The sequence below is a fragment of the Sciurus carolinensis genome, chromosome 1 (assembly GCF_902686445.1).
Source record: "Sciurus carolinensis chromosome 1, mSciCar1.2, whole genome shotgun sequence".
Lineage (NCBI taxonomy): Eukaryota > Metazoa > Chordata > Mammalia > Rodentia > Sciuridae > Sciurus > Sciurus carolinensis.
Window position 1 is genome coordinate 160,975,379 of NC_062213.1, and position 19,131 is coordinate 160,994,509.

General features: G+C 38.7%; 1 protein-coding gene across 5 annotated transcripts in view; it reads left to right on the forward strand.

Moving 5' to 3' along the window:
* Positions 1–1,911: 1,911 nt before the first annotated feature.
* Positions 1,912–19,131, forward strand: part of C1H1orf87 (chromosome 1 C1orf87 homolog) — a 79,768-nt gene continuing 62,548 nt past the window's right edge. For 2 of the 5 annotated variants that reach the window (XM_047566284.1, XM_047566319.1), the window contains exons 1-2: positions 2,799–2,903; positions 3,593–3,725. In XM_047566284.1, coding sequence (XP_047422240.1) covers positions 2,897–2,903; positions 3,593–3,725 — 140 coding nt within the window. In that variant the 5' untranslated portion in view covers positions 2,799–2,896. Of the gene's footprint in view, positions 2,092–2,798; positions 2,904–3,352; positions 3,373–3,592; positions 3,726–19,131 lie in introns of those variants that run through there. The other 3 variants (XM_047566299.1, XM_047566292.1, XM_047566309.1) reach the window with 3 other exon arrangements.

The following is a 19,131-nucleotide window of genomic DNA, read 5'->3' on the forward strand; positions in this document are numbered from 1 at the left end:
TTGCATTTTCTAGCTTCTGGAGACCACGTGCATACCACAATCAGGGACCCTTCCTCACATCACTGTGACCTCTTACTTCCATCAGCCCATCTCCTATGCCTCTTCTATAATCTAGTCTTCCTCTGACTCCCCCATAAAGCCCAATTAAATAATCCAGGATAATCTCCTCATCTCAAAATTCTTATCTTAAGCACATTTGCAAATTTCCTCTTGCCACAGAAGGCAATATTCACAGGTCCTGGAGGTTAGAAGACAGACATCTTGGGGGATCATTATTCAGCTTTCCATAAGCATAATCCAGGAAGGTACAACAGTCAAATCAAACAAATAGCCACACTCGCAGGCAAAACAAGACATAGTTCCTAAGAGAGAAACCACAGATTATATACAGAATAAAGAAACCACTTTCAGTTTCTAGAATTCCATTTGCTTTTTGATAGATAGGGATAAAAGCAAACACTGATATTCCTCATTCTGAGTCAGGCATTATTCTAAGTGTCTTGCTTATGTAACTCAATCTCCACAATAAATCATCCTGATTGTATAGAAGAGGAAACTAAGGCATAAAGATGTTAAGTGACTTCCCCAAACTCACACTGAACCAGCAGAGCTAGGATTTGAACTCAAGGTATTTGATTCCCAAGTTCATACGCTTGATCATTTGAAATGGAATTTAAGGAATGTTGAAACAGGCTGAAATGATGAGGAAATGGAAGGGCAGTGAGGACAGAGGGAACAGAATGAACAAAAGCATGCAGGCAGAGAAGTGAAAGATAGATTCAGGTCAGTGAGTAGACCAGGTGGAGTGGCGCATAGCAAGCCTAGGAGAAATCGTGGGAGATCAAGCAAGAGATCTTGCTTGAGTCAGTGTGGAAGACATTGAAACCATGGACATCATCCTGGACTCAGGAAACTTCTGAGAAGAGGAAGGTCCCAGTCAGAGCTGGGCCTTGAGAAGACTGATCTGGCAGCAGTGTGAAAGCTGGGCTGGAGGAGTGAGAGGGAGTTGCCCGCTCTATGCTACCATTGAACTTTGTATATCACAGAATGTGCCTGTGCCTCTCACCTTCTAGAGACTGAGTCCCTGGAGGGGAGCTGAGTGTATCATCCATCTCCAACTGCATGTGCCAATAGATAAAATAAGATAAAATAAACAACAAAATATAGCACAAAGGGCAGAGGCAGGGGATATGGATGATGGAGTTGAAGTAAATAATAATACCATTTTGGAATCAGTTTAAACAACCTTTATCCACATTTGCTTTAGTCTTTTAACCTAAGAAAAAGTGCAGAAAATTGTGATATGCAGATCTACATTGAATTCTTGGCTTTGTCACTTGCCTTTTTGGTGTCTTGGGGTAATTTCTCAACACCCAAGTTTCATTTCCTTGCTCTTTTAAATAGGAATAAATTTAATTTATTGATAACTGTTAACTTATAAGATAATAGTTATACAGCTCAAATAAGGGATCTAGTGTATGAATGGTACTCAATGTTATAATTATCATTATATTCGTCTTTATTGTTGTCGCCAATTCACATTTAGGTTCATGTTATTAGTTTGTCTCGCTTTACTGATGAGGACACTTAAGGTCAGGGAAAAGAAGAGATTTACCTAAAACCATTTAGTAGAGAAGCATGGATTAGAAGAACCGAAAGTTTAAGAATTCCAACTATGCAAATTTCACAACAGACAATGAAGTCTTAAGAAAAAGGGCTGAAAAGAGTGACCCACAGGTGAACTAGACGGTCTTCTAGAAAAGCTCACAGACCTTTGAAGAAACGCAAATGCTGCTTTGGTGGACCCGGGCTCTTCACCGCCAGCGCCACGCCCCTGAGCACCTTCTCAGAGGCGGGTCGCCGCCTTCTACACTGCTGGGAAACCGGGTCCCCGCCCGGCGACAGCTTTCTGCGTCCTTGACGACCTGGGCGGGAACAGCCTCCGCGGCGAACCCGGAGCTGTGATTGGCGGGATCCCCGGGGCTCCAACCCCAACCGGGTCCTGGTCCCCAGGGGTCGCCGCCGGTGGCTTCCTCAGGAGAAGACAGACCGCGCACCTGTGAGCTACCTGGGTGGGAAACACCACTTTGGGTGAGGCTGCCCTTTGGTTCTCTCCGGGAAAAGGTCTCAGGGCTGACTTTCCACTGCTGGGTGCGGAGGAGACTTGACATTCACAAACTTTGGGCCTTGAATTTCCTAGACAGCTGCAGAGAGGTCGCAGGTCGACTGGATGGGGCGGGTTCACAGATTTGAGGATTTTCCACGCTCTACGTGGAACTGGGGTCTTGGGAAGAACCCTGGTCTGGCTTTCAGACCGGAGTTTGGGAAAGACCTTTGTCCCTACTCTGTGTGACCTGAGTAAGGTCGCAAACTCTCTCTGGGCTTGCTGCCCAATCCTTAAAGCAAACATTTGGAGTACAATGATTTCTACAGGCCTCTCGGATTCTGAGAGGCTCCATAAGAGAATGGTCAGCCGGAGGTTAAGTTTACAGAATTTCTACCATTTCCCTTGGTGTCGCACCTGTTTAAACACCCAATGCTTATCTCCAAAAATCTCTCAACGTCAAGTTCATTGAATTGTTGTGGAAACGGATAGCGACCACAAATTCCTCTTTCCTGTACACAGTGGTCCTTCAGGTACTGGGTCTCATTGCATTCACCCTAAGTTGTGAGAGCAAAAGTAGAATTATCCCGATTTCACAAATGGGGAAATAGCATCAGAGTCAAATAAGGATGCTTTCTATGTGGGAATAAAACCCCGGTTCCTTCTCTGACCGCACAAGACTCTCATCTGATGGCTTATACTGCAGGAAGACAGTCACCTAATGACTCAGTAGGTCTGCTTAACGGGACTTCTTGATTGGGATTTCCAACTCTGCTAATTACTGCACATGTAATGCTCAGTAAGTCACACAGCAACCTGTTCCCTCAAGTGTAAAGAAAGACTTTCAATAGTAATAAAGAGGATCTGATACCTGTATTAGGAGTGCTAAGTGAGATAATATAGGTGTGGAGTGGCAAAATTCCACCTCCACTCTCTTAGGTTCATGTCTGTGCCCAAGAATTAAATCTATTAAAAGACAAAAAGCATATAAATTTATTTAATGCACGTTTTATGTAGTATAGAAGCCCTCATTTAAAAAAAATGAAGACACAAAGCAGTTAGAGTCAGGTAGTATGTTAAGAATTTGACAAAGAATAAAATATTGTGATAAAGCAACCAAATTATGTGGTGAGGCTTAAAAGATAAGACTTATTTTAACAAGGTCTGTATAGAATTCTTTCAGTCTCAACCTTCTTGTCTTTGAAGCTAAGGATGTTGCAACTCTCACGTGGGAATTTCATCTTCTGCTTTTAAGAAGCACTGGGCAGGTCAGAGTGACTTTTTTTTTTCTTTCTTTCTTTCTTATTTCTACTCTTGTTTTTCAAGTGCCTCTGACTGAGTCAATATGCCAGAATGTTTTAACTCTTTCATAATTAAAGCAGTGGGTCAATATTGTTGCTGTTGTTGCTTTTGTTATTGAAAAGGATTCTGCAGTTGTTCAGTCGAAAAATCAAAAGGAATGATGTATTTATTTTTTCCACCTCTAAGGATTTGAAGGCATTTGGGGAAACACCATGTCTTCAGTTTGCAAGAGTCCCCCTGGGTCAGATGCAATGCCTGATATCATTGTGAAAATCATTGGGAGCAAACACTTTCGATACCTTGCGGAGAAGCCAAAGATGTAAGTTTCCTGTTTTAAAAATATCTTTATTTCTTGGATGACAATGAAATTTTTCCAACCCAGAAATTTACATTTTAAAAATACCATCCATGGAAAATGAAGTCATTAAGACGTGGAGGTAAAACAGTGTTGATAACTTCTGTGTGCACTGCTTTCCCAGTATTTTTCATCTTTACAATTCCCCATGCTCCTTAATTACTTGGGTTGGTTTTTGAAATAGATGGGAAATATGAGCATTATGAAATTTATAAATATTAATGGAGTATTGCTGCTTCTTCTCATCAGGTTTGTAATCTACCACATGTAGTAATTTGGGGATGGGGAGGGAAAAGAGGGCTGTTAGTCAATTTGTTGTGAATTAGAGGAGTGGGATTAATAATGAATCACATGTTGTAAGGTTTTCACTTACTCTTCTTCGCATCTGATATTCTCAGCAGCACTTCTTAGAGCACAGGCGACATGTCTTTCTTCCCTTCTCATCAAGTCACATTCAAGTAAGCACACTCATATGTCTCAAAATTCACTAGATATTTGGCACAGAAGGGTATCACTGGCTCTTCCTTGCAGAGGTTTGATGGTTCACAGAAGAAAAGCAAGTACCCAACCTGCCTTTCTTATAGAAGATACTCCATAAATAGCAGCTAGTCAGCAAGTTCTCTGTTCCTCCTGGGATTGTTTCTTTAGCAACTCCAGAAACCCACAGACTGAATAAATAATCAAAAAAAGATACAACATCACTGAACAGAGGAGCAGGGAGCAATGGTTATCAAACCTGACTATCCTCAAAATTATCCAGAGAGTCCTTAAAAATACACATTCAGGGTCCAAGTCAAGATCAACATATCAGACCCTCTGAATGCAGGTCACCAGGAGAACTGTTACAAAGGACAGGCTTCAGAAAGGTTTTTGGAACTCCATTTTGTTTTGCTTCTGCACCATCAGTATTGTCAGCCCAGAGAGATTCCCAAAGTGAGGGCTGTCATCAGTGTCTGTCAACCCAGGAAATGTGCTTGGTGGCACATGATTGAGGCAGTGGAGATCCCTGCAGAACTGGTGTGAGTTTAAATCCTAGTTCTGGCCCGGTGTGGTGGTGCATGCCTATAATCCCAGCATCTTGGGAATGTGAGGCAAGAGAATTGCGAGTTCCAAGTCAGACTCAGCAAATTATTGAGTCCATCAGCAATTTAGTAAGATTTTGCCTTTAAATAAAATATAAAAAAGGGCTGGTGATGTGGCTCAGTGGTTAAGCACCCTTGAATTCAATCCCCAAACCAAAATAAATAAATGAATAAATGAATAAATCCAAGTTTTTGTTTCTTCCTGGCCTTTTGATGTTGGGAAAGTGGTTAACATCCCTGATCTCTGATTCTACATCTATAGAGATTAAACAGCACTTATTTAGCAGGGTGGTTGTGAGAGTTAAATGAGAAAAAAGTATGCAAAACACCTTTCCAGTGTGTATGATCGCTCGTGTGCTTAGTAAATGGTTCTACTAATATTACTGAAGTATGTTCTAAGGATATTTAAATGATTAATGAAAAATCAAACCCTTTTCTATGAAATGCTTGCCATTGCTTTTATATTTTATGCATAGCAGGCGGGTTATCTGTTTTGTAGATGAGGAAGCTAAGACATTAGGATGAGGTAAGTGATCATTTCAAGATTTCCTGTTAATTCCCTATCACTGAGTAAGGAGAATTAGACCCCTCAGATCTCTCACCTGAAAGAATACATTACCACTCTCCTAATTTCTTTGCTTCTTAAGGTTGTTTGTTTTAGCCTCATTCTATTCAAAACACCCTGCTTTTCCAGGTACATCAAGTGTAATATGTTTCTAAAAGAAAAGGGAGGAGGAACCCTTGTCTTTTTATAACTGGGAGAAATTCCCTGGGTATTATAAGAAGGTACCTCCCCTTTATTTTTAAACTTCAGGAACCAGGAAATGGATACATTGTAAAATAAAAGATTCATCTCTTCTATGAACTCTAAATTATAGCATTGTTTTTATGTAGATAGGTGCTTTCTGCTTTCTATGAACTCCATACTATCATTGCTGGGATTGACATTGAACTATGAACGTGCTTTGCTAAAGTGTGTATGGTTCAAAAATAAACCACTGTCAAAGTTTTGTTGTTGCTGAGGTAAGGAGAAATCTACCTCTAAAATGTCATGCATGTCCTAGAGTTTGTCTCCTCCAAAGTGTCTACACTCTTAAACCAGAGCCTAAAGAGGGTCTTTGGGTTGAAATAATTGAACCCATTAGTATATGAGAGGCACAAGTAACCAACAAAGGGAGGGAAAAGTCTCCAAAAGGATAATCTGAATTTTTTAAAAATCACAAATTAGTAATGGATAGAAAATAAATCTTTCACTGTTACCACATGTGACTAAGATTTCCTGTAGGATGTGTATTGAAGATGGAATGATATGTCAGACCTGAAGATATAGGGCAGCATATGAGCTTTCTGGGGTTGCTGTAACAAGCTACTACAAACTGGGTGGCTTTGTCTTAAGACAACAGCAGTTATTATCTTACAGTTTTGGAGGTTTGAGGTCCAAAGCTAAGGTGTCTGTAGATCTGCTTTCCCTCTAAAGGTGCCAGGAAGGAATCTCTCTGTCTCAGGCCTCTGTCCTTGCTTCTGGTACTTCTCTGGCTTGTAGCATTATAACTCTAAGCTTTAGGGTTTTTTGCTCTGTGTCTCCCCCATGTTCAAATTTTCCCACTTTATGAGAATACCCATCAATTGGATTAGGGGACCACCCTACTCCAGTAGGACCTCATCTTAGTTCATTACATCTGCAATTACCTTATTTCCAAACAAGGTCATTACTTGAGCTATGGGGATTAGGATTTAAACATAGGGGTCTTGATGGGGACAATTCAACTTTTAAAACCAACCTCCTATTTCATGGATGGGATAAGACAAGCAGAGATCAGTGAGCTTAAAACAAGCTGCTGAAGTTGCAGACCAGTTACTAAGAAATAATATTAGAATGGAACACTCCTTCCTCCCTCTTTTCTAGGTTTAGCTTGCACAATTGTTGACAGAAAGTAATACCCAACACCTAACAGTATATGTATTTTTTCACAAGAAAAGCAACCTACAGACTTCAAAGAGTACATCAAGTATCTCTTATGTTGTGCCACCAACATTTGTCTTTTAGATCAATTCCAAAGGAGTTCCTTGCCTCTGATTCTCTTGTTCACAATTCTGCTGTCTGAAGCCTTATTGTTCAATGTGCAGTTCATGGACCACCAACACCATCCTCACCAGGAACCTTGTTACAAATAGAATCTTGATCTCCTCTCCAGATGCATTGGGTCAGAATTTGCCTTTTAGTCAGACACCCAAGTGACTCCTATGTGAATCCCAGTTTCAAGTATGGCCAGAATGATATTTCTAAAATACAAATCTAATCATATGGCACCATCAGCAGCCCTAGATTTGCCCACTGCATCTGTGGCTCCCATAACACCCCCGCAGATCATATACTTATTGGTGACTTCCCATGCATGTCTTTCATTCTCCTTTAACTGTAAATTCCGTATGCACAACTATATCCTCGGTACAAAGGACAAAGTCTTGCATGTGTTGAAAGCCCATAGAATGCATTAGAGGAACATGCTTGCAAAAAAAGTAATGATCTAGAAAGACAATACTTGGTTGCTTTAAATAAATCCAAGTCTAAAAACCCATGCTGTTAAAATAAGCATGCAGATGTTCCTGTGGAACCCTGATGAGTGAACTTTGATAGAGCATCCAAAGGAAGATATGCCAGGTGACAACAGACACATTTTTTTTTTCCTTCCCAAAAAGGAAAAAATAGTGGGAAATAAAAACCACAGAGCCAGAGACTTGTGGACCATCTCTGGAAAATTATAAACCAAAGAATTAAATAAATCATTGATTATGAAAACAAAACATGAAAGTGATGGTCTGCAAGAGGGTATATGTTAACAGAAAACAGTATGAACCACACTCATCCCATTCCCTTAACTGATGAGATCACTGAGGCCCAAATGAAGGGAATGATAAAGAAGAGTATTTGTCCATTTCAACAAGTCATTAAGCACATCTTTCTCATAAAGTCCTAAGACAAGACAGAGAATTGTGCATTGGACACTATTGAGGTAGGTGACATTCTGTAATGGTCTGTTTTCTGTTTGTACTTAATACAATTCCACAGACCAGATAAGTTATAAATAAAAGACATTTATTTTGGCCCATAGTACTGGAGGTCCAAGTTTGAGGAGACATATCTGCTGACAGCCTTCTTGCTGGCAGAGCCTGGAGATGGTGGAAAACTTCTCATGGCAGAGACAAGAAGTATGTGAGTGAGTGTGTGTGTCTGTGTGTGTGTGTGTGTGTCCCTCTTCTTATAAATTCACCAGTATGCAATGATGGGACTGCACCTGATGACATTCTCTAATCCTAATCACCTCCCAAAGGTCCCCCTCCAAGCACCATAGTCAGATTAAGCTTCTATCCTCTTAATACCTCACAATGGGGATTTAGACTCTCCCATGAGTTTTGGAGGGAGCCAACCATATTAAAGCCAGAGGATATACCAATGTGGTGGTGATTAAAACAATTGTTATAAACACAACCAGCTGGAGGTGGGAAGGATTTGTTTGTGACCATGTTCTTATTCAACAACTTTTGAATTCACAATCAAAAGACAGACAAATGATTGTAAATGCCAGGAAGTCTTGGCAGGAAAATAGGCTAAAACTAACAAGACCAAATCGACAGAAATATACGCAAAGTCTGTCTTTAGATAAGTAAAATGTTCATGATTATGTGGTGTAAACGTCTGTTTTGTCTGTGTTTGAACTTGGCATGCACTGGGTATATCCAGCCAGAGAGATGTGAGGCCCACTGTACTATATACTCTGCAGTTCTGTTCTTCATTCTGGATATTGTAAGAGGGACCCTGGCACATTAAATGTGGGGATAGCCAAGGGCATGAGGAAAGATCCATTGTGGTAGACCCAGGATGTGAAATGTGTCCCAGGGGAACATATAGAGAATCTCAGGATGGAGTTGTTGAAGAGAAGAAGCACAGGTTCATTTCAGGAAACCCCTGTGAGAAGCATCCACCAAATAAAGTTGATCTCTGTAGTTCCATCCAAGAGTAAGTGACTAACGCACTTTCTTATTTCACAGACACATTGCTGTGATATAGCAATATTAAGCACAGGGGAAGCTTGCTGCAAACTTTTATGGGGAAAGGATAGTAATGCATTAATATTTATAGCCAAGAAATAAAAACTTCCAATATTTTCCTCTGCGACTTTCCTGGAGCCCATATTCTATCATTTTTTAATCCCCCGAAGTCATTTATAATAATAAATTCTTTGTCTCTCTTCTTAAACACTTCTAATTGAAACATTTCTAATTGAAACATTTCTAATTGTTACTGTTAATAGTTTTAGACATAAATGCATGTACGAAATTCTTTCCACAAATATGAATGAGCACCTACTGAGTTCCAAACCTTGAGGGCACAGCAGTATACCTAAAGTTCTGATGCTTGGAGACACAAAACAGACACGTAAACAGTGATCATTCAAATGTGGATAGTGCAACAAGAAAAAAGAGAAAGGGAGATATTGGTCACAGAGAATATTTCTGGAAGGCCTCTCTGAGCAGGTGGCATTTGAATTGAAACTGTGGAGATAGGAAGCCAGAATTATCCAAGAGGACCGTCTCAGGTTAGTAAACAGTGAGCTGGCTAAGACTGGCTCAGCCTGCATCCCAGTGAGCAGGGCTCTACTTGATTCCAGTGTTCCCTAAAACTAGTAGTTTCTTATCTCCTGTTTCAGAAGAAGAGGCTGCAACTTTCGATAGGCCACAAATTCTCAGATACTAGGCATGTGGTTTTTCCAGTAACTGCTAAAATAGCACCTAAGTTGACTGCATAGAGCCCAAGCACTATTTTTTTTTTGTTTTTGTTGTTGTTGTTTTGTTTTGTTTTTAATCCAAGATCACCTTATGTTTTCCTTATAAAAAGTACGAAGTCAGTCTGAGAGGCCAGTAGGGTTAGGCTTCTGGGCTGTGTGTCCCAGTCGGAACTATGGGTTTCATTCTACCTATGATGGGATACCACTGGAAAATTGAGAGCAGGGGAGAACAAATCATAGTTCTACTTTCTAAAGAATGTCTCTATCTGCCCAGTGGTAGATAAGCAGGGAGTGAAAAGAGAGACCTTCTAGGGTCTGTTATGATAATCAAGGCAAGAGATGGCAGCAGTGGCTAATTATAATCCCTAAATAAACTCTGAATAAACTTTGTGATTTAAAAATTCAAGAGCAGTGCATCCTGTATGCATGTGTTGAAATGTCACACTACACCCCATGAAGAGGTACAACTGTTACATGTTAATAAAAAAATTAATTCAAAAAATAATAAATAAAAATTCAAGCACCCTACTTATTTATTTAAAAGAAACAATTAGTCAGAATATTGTATCTTTGTTCATTGCTTTTCTCACTACATAATACCTTAATATCCATGAATTCAGTCTCTCCTTAAAACTGAACAACAACATCAGACACTTATCTCCATTTTCATGAGTGCAAATGATGAAATAATATACTAAAATCACGTTTCTCTTCAAACCTTCTACTGCATTAAACAGTTTCTTCCTTATGTGTCTACAGTGACTTTTTTGTTTTTATTTTTGTTTGTTTTTGTGTTTATTCTAGGTACTGTGAAAAGTACAAAGAAGAGACCATTTAGGGTTCTATTGTGGTAAAGATATTGTTGTTTTGCACGACAGCCTACACTTAAGTCCTTAAGAGTTCGTGGCATTATGTGAGTGAATGCCAAATGAACACTTTACAAAATAGGTGCCTACTGATCCCCAATCTGAGACTATGAAATAAAAGTTGTTATTTTATCATTTGAAATTCTATATTGTAAAAAATAGAATTAAAAAAACCAAAGTCAAAGACAAAACACTATTTACAATATATATGATGAAAAATTAAACCTCCATGTACAAAGAGCTCCCACAAATCAACAGGGAAAAGATGAACAATCAAATTGAAAAAATTGGCACTAAAATTAGACAACAATTCACAAAAGAATAAATAAAACAAATAAGAGATACATAGGGATATTCATACCACATGATAATAAACAAGATGTCAACTCAGGGTCAACAAGGGTTTAGAGAAAAAAATACGTGCTACTGGATCTTTTCAAGTATATTTATCAAAAGCCTTAAAAGTATATGTACTTTGGTATGAATAAATATATATATGTATATATATTCAATTCTGTAGAAATAATTGTGGATAGATGTAATGGTTTAATTTCAGAGATTTGTATAAGAATGTGTAAATTAGGATGTATAATCAGAAATCCAAATTAGGGTGATCCAAGGAGGGCTTGGTTAGGAAAGAACTAATTATAAAGATATAGACTGAGATTAAGGGACCATAAGGCAAAATGCATGAATTATGGTCTACTAGAAAGCAGTATGGAGATTCCACCATTTGACCCAGTTATCCCACTCCTTAGTATATACTCAAAGGATTTAATATCAGCATACGACAGGGATGCAACCACATCAATATTTATAGCAGCTCCACTCATAATAGCTAAGCTATGGAACCAATCTAGGTGCTCTTCAACAAATTAATGGATAAAGAAAATGCAGTATATATACACAATGGAATAGCAATCAACCATGAAAAAGAATTATCACTTTTGCAGATAAATTGATGGATCTGAAGACTCAGGCTAAGTGAAATAAGCCAATCCCCCAGAAACCAAAGGTCAAATGTTGCTTCTGATATGCGGATGCTAACACATAATAAGGGATGGATTAGACAAGGGGAATGAAAGGAAGAGGGGGGAATGCGAATAGGAAAGACAGTAAAATGAATTGGGTATAGCTTTCCTATGTTCATATATGTGTACAAGACCAGTGAAACTGCACATCATGTACAACCAAAATAAAGGGATCCTTGTTAGAATAAGTAATACTCCATGAATGTATAATATACACTCTACTGTCATGTTTATCTAAAAAGAATCAATTTTTTTTAAAAATGAATTATGGTCTAACATCTGCAAGATTGGCTCAGCACTAGGTCTGAAAAGGTAACTGGAGGAGAATGTTAGTGACACTAAATGGAGAAAGCATTCTCTAACCCAGGCCGCTTTGAGGAAAGTCACGGCCTTTGGTCACGAGACATGGGTAGCCTGAGTCAGTCCTGCAGGGAGGGAACCATCTCCTACCAGGGCTATCCATTGGCCAAAATCAGTCAGAATCTGAGGACACGCAGCTGTTGAGAGAATCCATACCAATCTCTGAGATGGAGAGAATGTCAAGGATCTTAGAGCCAATGAACAAATTTTGCAGAGCAGCAATGTTTAAATGAATGAAAATTTGGCAACAAAGTTAATCTTCAACACATAGGATACAAAGAAATGCTATTTAGACATTTAAAATGTTACAGTGACATAAGCATCAATGTAAATGGTATCCCCATCATATTTCCAACTGGGTTTTATTTTTTTCTTTTTAAAATTACAAAGCTTTATAGTTTTCCTTTGGTTTATAGGCAAAACAAAATAAGTTTCTGTGCCTGTATATGAAAACTTTGCCACATTTAGGTTAGCTGGCTCAACTTTGGAGATAACACAGGTTTATATTTGTATGTATACTTTAAAATCCATGATTTCTTGATACATCCCTGACTTAGTTCAACCAAGTTAGACAGAATAACATAGTTGTAAATACTGTTCCCATTCCCAAAGACCATGTGGATACATTCAGGTGCCAGTACAGGGACAGAACTTTTATGCTGTATCTTGAGTTGGTTAGAAGATCTGATTCAGAAACTGTGCCCTAAAATATGGAGAGAGAGGCCATGCAGTGGCACGATTATTTTGTTTACTCTTGCTAAAGTCAAACAGAAGAGAATGTATGCGCAAAGGACATTGAATTTCAAGCTGGTAGTGATTGGTTCAAAGATTTAGAAGCTGTGTGGTCAAAGATTTAGAAGCTCCTGGGAATAATTCACCTGGGTACATCATGATACAACAATGTTTGGGGGAGGGGGGGCATGTTCCCTGTAAAAGTAAGGAATCCTGATTTATAAGAGGTGATTTTAGTGCTAATTGATCATCCTTGTTTTTTTGAAGTGGAGCATTTCTAGAATTTGTATTTCCTGTGATGAGATGTAACAAAATTGCCACATAGATTTCATTAACTCCATTTTTATCTATTTAAATAGACTTTCCCCAGTTCCTGTGTACTATGACACCTTGTTCTTTTGAACTTTAGAATTGCCTGTGAGTAAAGAAAGTTTTACAAGTCCAGGGACAAAAGCAGCTCTCTGTACTTAGATGATGACAGAGGTGTTTATAAAGTGCTTTATCTTGCGGCTAACACAGAACTGCCATTTGTCATGGGTTCTCTGAGCACCAGGCTGGGTGCTCAATATTTTATCCATCTTATCTTGATAAGAATTATTTTTCTCATTTCAAAGATGAGAACCTAAAATTCAGAAATGTGAAATAACTTACCAAAAGTTGCACAATTTAATTATGTTTGGGGCTGAGATTCAAACTCAGGTCTTTGGGACATAAATTCCATGGCCTTACCTACACTAGTCACACTATACTGCCTGACACTATGAGTAAATTTAGCAACATTTTTGAAAAGGCCTTCATTTTGTTCTCTAACCTATTGTTTTTCAAACTTTGGTGTACATAGGAATCATCCAAGATGTTTTCTAAAAATGTAAATTTTCTTTTCCTGTTTCAGAAACTCCACTTTAACAGATTCACAGTGATTAACAGATTTAACAGATTCACTCTTTTATCATCCAGTCTCCTGCACAATTATAGACAGGCAGTCTGGGGCACTTGAAGGTCAGGAATCATTGCCTTTTTCTCTAAGAAGAAGCCCATCCTCCTACCTGAAATAGTTCTCTATCTCTTAGGGTCTTTTAGAGGCTATTTCACATGTCATTTCTTTTATGGAGTTATTTCCATTTTCCTAAAGCAAATTCAGTTTGAACCTTCCCTATGGGTCCAGGTCTCCTTTTATATAACTTCTATTTTTTTCTATTGTCACATTATATTATACATTTCTGTTAAAATGTCTGCTTCTCCATTTAACTTGGAAGTCAATGCATTCTAAATATGATGGGTAGACTGGATGCCCACCCAACCTCAACTAAGAAGGGCAGCACCCATAGGTAAAAGATGGATGTAAGAAAACATCTGCGGTCCAAATGTAGCTACCACTGCAATTTTGTATATGAGAGAGAATAGGCTGTGGGAAAGTAGATATGTTGAGATAGAATTTTTGTTAGTTAAAAGTGGATCATATAAAATAACAATTGCTGTTTGACTTGGTTATCAATTTTGTAGCTATCACTTTAATTTGAGACTTCACTTTCATTCTGTGAAATACTGAGCTGCAAATGCCATGAAAAATGAACTTCAATGATTTTCAGTACAGTGAGAATTTGTCTCACTGTTATGAAGAAAAAAAAAATGAGCTACCCTGGGAATCATTTTGGGAATGTAATAAATTCCCTTTCTCGGAAAAGGTACAAACTGAGACTAACTGGTCCCTTAGAGTTCTGCAGGGAGAATAAGAAGATGGATTAGTTGACTATGACATTTTCATTAAATTCATTAAATTTTTAAAAGAAAAAGATAATTTTTAAAAAGATAATTCAAAAAAGCCTATTGTTTCATGCTAGATAGTTTGTGAATTATGAATATGAAACTGAGGATTAGGTCTGCTGCCCAGCCAGGAGACCTCAGATGAACAGTTTACTTCATCTCTTTGGTCCTTCAATTCTCTCACCTGTACAATGGTGATAATACCTACTTTGTAGATTATGAGGTTAAAATGAAAGGATGGATATGAATTTACCTGTGATGGCTGACACATGCATTTAGCACATGTTAGCTAGTAAGATCACAGTGATGAAGAAATGACTTGGGACAGAGTTTTGGAAGATGAATTAATGTATTTTAAGAAGTGAGAAGCATGCTCATCTGTCCAAAACCAAAGAAGGAACTAAGAGACACAGGTATAGCAAAGAGCAAGAATTTCCTTTATTGACAATCTTACAAGATCCATGTCTTGCAAAATCTTGTGCCTGGGGGGAGCCTGCACACCCAGATTGGTACAACCAGCATTTTATCCCCTAGAGTGCAAGGTTCAGCCCCATTCCACACTGTCTGAGTACTCTGGGGTGGACAGTCTTCCCTATCATTGCCTGGGTTTTACTGTCTCTCATCTGGTTATTTAAAGAAATATACCTGTAGTTGTCCCCACCTTCCTTTGTTCTCTTGTGGCGGAAAGACCCCTTGGAATCAGTGCAGTTTATCTCTGTTGGTCAGGTCAGGACCCTTCTTCTCACCCCCTTTTTATCAAGAGACTGAATTTTTACACTCCAGTATCAACTGCTTGTAAACTTTTCATTCTGTTCTCCCCTCCATCAGTCAGTCTTTCTTACATCTCAAGTCATTTACATTTAAAGTTAAATGCTGTATTTCAAAATGAACAACTAGACTTTCTATTTTTCACAGAGATCTTTCTGAAGACAAAATTTCTACAATAATAATGCATTATATAGCTCCATGGCATTAAAAAAAAAAGAAAAAAAAAAAAGGAAAGAGAAAACCCCTTGTCCTTCCTCTTTTGCTACATGCATTAACACAGGCTTCAAGTTTCAACTCCCCTGTGGAGTTTGGTGAGATTTTTCAGCTGTTCTCCCCTTTACTATTTTATTTTTTACTATCTTTAACAAAGGAAGGAAGGAAGGAAGGAAGGAAGGAAGGAAGGAAGGGAGGAAGGAAGGGAGGAAGGGAGGGAAGTCTTGTGTTGATGATCACTTCTGATTCCAAATAAGAGCATGCCATTCATTTACTGAAATTAGATCGCCATTCCCTGCACTGGGCACTCTCTAGTCTGTCTACTCCAGAGGGTTTAGGGCCTGTTAGTTGTCGAACAGTTGGAAACTGGGGGTATTGAGTGGCTGCCAAGCCTGGCAGACCTTTAAGATGGCATCTGGTGACCTTTTGCGGAGCCCCCTGGGTCCTTTATTTGTGATTTTATGTTCCCTGCAGGGGTATAATCCAAATCAAATGTGAGATCTGGTGAGGTGGAGTTACACAGGCGGTAGGGCCAAAGGGGATCCCTACACTGCCTTGGGCAGAGGAGGCTATTACAGGCCCTTACAGTCTTCCTTCCAACCCTGAAACTCTGAGCTCCGTCTGATAGAGGGTAGCACTAAAGGGCTGGTTTGCAGCTAGCCCAGTGTGAGAGACAGAGCCACGGAACTGTTTTCTCCTCGTTTATTTATCATTCAGCAACAGCACAGCAAGCCTCCCTAATTGCCCCAGTTCCTGGATGACACTAAGCTCTTCATGGCACAGAGCAGGCCCAGCCGGGGAGGTCGGAAGTAGGCAGGCGGAAGATAACTGTGGTCATGCTTCCAAGAACCATCCATGGCATTCTTTCCCTTTCTTTTGAAATGGCAAATTTCTATTTTCAGTCATGTAGGTAGCTAGCACACAAGCCTGGAGGAAAGAACTGTGAGTTCGTGAACAACATAACAACAAATGTGTGCTGTGGGATTGTTTGTGCTAACCACAGGCACAGGCTGTTTCTCAGCGACAGTCATTTTCATGTTAATTTTTAAAGTGCTATGTATTTTTTTTTCAACAGCTTTTACTTGAAACAGATTTTACAGGTTATTTTTGGTTTTACATCTACTGTGACTGTTTTAAAAGAGAGCCAGATACATTTCAAAATTTCTCAGGCCATTCTGTCCTGAGACTGCCCAGAAAAGGGTTTTGAGGGTAATTAAAGCAAACATAACATATAGCCCTTCCTTCCATCCAGCAGAGACTTTCTGTGCTCCACAACTACTTTTGCCTTCAAAACTTGCACTTCCTGCTTTGGTTGCCTTCTCCTCTGCTTTTTGTTCCTCACATAATCCCAAACTTCCATGGACTTTCTCTGTACTCCATTAGCAATAAGTGTACAGGCAACCAAGTAGACTTGGTTTTAAATCCTGGGCCCACTACTGAAAAACTATGTAGAATTGGACAAGTTACATAACTTTCTGAGCCTTCATTTCTTCATCTTAAAATAAGAATAATATGAACACATGACTATGGAGTTGATAAATAAACTAATGTATATAAATGGCCAGAATGTGACTATCTATAGTTAAATGCTCAATAGCTAATATATTTTCGTAATCACTGCAGACCATAGTTATTTATCTTTGTTATGATCTTCAAATAGTACTGATTCTTTACAATATTCACTTGGTATTTATCTTTATGCTAAGTATGTTTCATATTATTTATGTAAATTTCATACCAACTTCCTTTAACAACTTTAGAGAAATATGTTTACATAAAAGTACACATGTCAAAGCCTACCACACACTGAATTTTTACAAATATTATATACCCATGCAACAAACACCCAGATGAGGAAAGAATAGACCAATATCCCAGAAGACCCCATACTCTCTTCTGTACTCTTTGCTTTACAAAAATAACCACCATTATGCTTCTAGAATCATTTTTATCAATCGTTGACTTAATTGTGCTATTTTTGTGCAGCTAAATGAAATGTAAGTTTGTTGATGTCAGGGAACTAATACCTCTTTTCACATCTCAAGAACTGTATGTCAAATGTATACACTTCTCGTAACATGCCCATCTTGCACTATTGCCCTTCCTCTGAACTTGCCTGGGAAAGCCCCAGTCGTAGGTGAGTTCCACTGCCTGCCTTCTTTGCATCTCCATGAAGACTAGTGGTCAATCTGGAGGAGAGTATCCAGCCATCCAAACCGATGCTACAAATCTGTAGTCTCCAACTAACTGGCCCCTGTCTTATTTTTCCTGACCAGCTCTGTCTTCCACTTTTCAAGCCATCTTGTCTTTAATTCTGACTTCCTATCTCACTACTTTCTCCATGAGACCTAATAGGTTACTGTCCCTTGTTATCAGAGAAAAAACTCAAGATGTCAGCAAACTCACCAACCTCTTTTTACCAAATACAAACATTTGCCTAGAAACACCCATTTCACTAACACCTTTCCCTGAGGTTCCCTTCCTGAGACATCCCATCTCCCTTCCTCAGGGCTCATTGCACATCATCAATGACATCCTCTTCTTTCTCCAGGTCCACTGGCTCTTCACAATTGACATTTCAGTGTGCCCTGCCATCTTTAAATATGACAGTAACAAAGCCCCATCTGAAAACCACATTCCACAACTACTCCCACAATATCTCAAACCCTCTTACAGTCAGAAACTTCACCAAGGTCTTTATACCTCCTGACTATAATTTATTTCCCCCTTTCTCCCGCCACTTCAGTCTAGCATCCACCTCCATTATCTCATTGGATCTTCCCAACCCCAATAACATCCTTGCAGCTAAACCAAATAGATCCTTTTTAGAACTTACCTTTCTCCGCAGTGTTGGAAACTTTTGTCTATTCCCTCTCCCTGGAAACATACACTTTACTTGGCTGCTAATCCCTGACTCACTCGATTTCCCTCCTACCTTACTGGAAATTTCATTTAATCTCCCTTTAGGGAGCCCTCTTCCCTCCATAAACATGCTTTCCATCAGAGTTTTTTCTTAAGCCAGCATTTCATTTTTTTTTAGTTGTCAATGGATCTTTATTTAATTAACTTATTTATATGTGGTGCTGAGGATTGAACCCAGGGCCTCACACATGCCAGGCAAGTGCTGTACCACTGAGCTACAACCCCAGTCCCAGCATTTCTTCTATGCTACCACTACTATAACAGGATGAACATAAAAAAAAAAAAATATATATATATATATATATGTGTGTGTGTACACACACACACACGTACACGTATATGTTCAAATCCTCTAGTTTGACCTTATTCAAATTAGCAGATACTACAGCAAAAGTTTTATGCTCAGATAACATATTGTGCTTTAAAATGGATCCTTTCCACCATATCAGTAAGAACTTCTAGAACTTAGCCTTCTGTTGGAAGGTATAGCTATCTTGAATTTATTTTTAATGGTTGTAAAATGACATTTTCTCATGTAGAAATTTATAATAATAATATTATAAGATATAATATGATCTAATGTTGTTAAAGTGCAATGTAATACCCCAAGTTTTACCACTCAGAGATACTTACTCTTAATTTCTGGCACACATTTTTCTAGACTAATAATCCATACCTTGCTTACATACATTTTATTTGGTTGAAATAATCATATTGTTCACTTATTTTATACCTGGGCATTTATTCGTGTCACTAAAATTATTCATAAGTATTTTAATCACAGAATAGACTATGCATTACTAAGCATTTCATCCAAGCATTACTAAGTATTTCAAGTTTTTGAA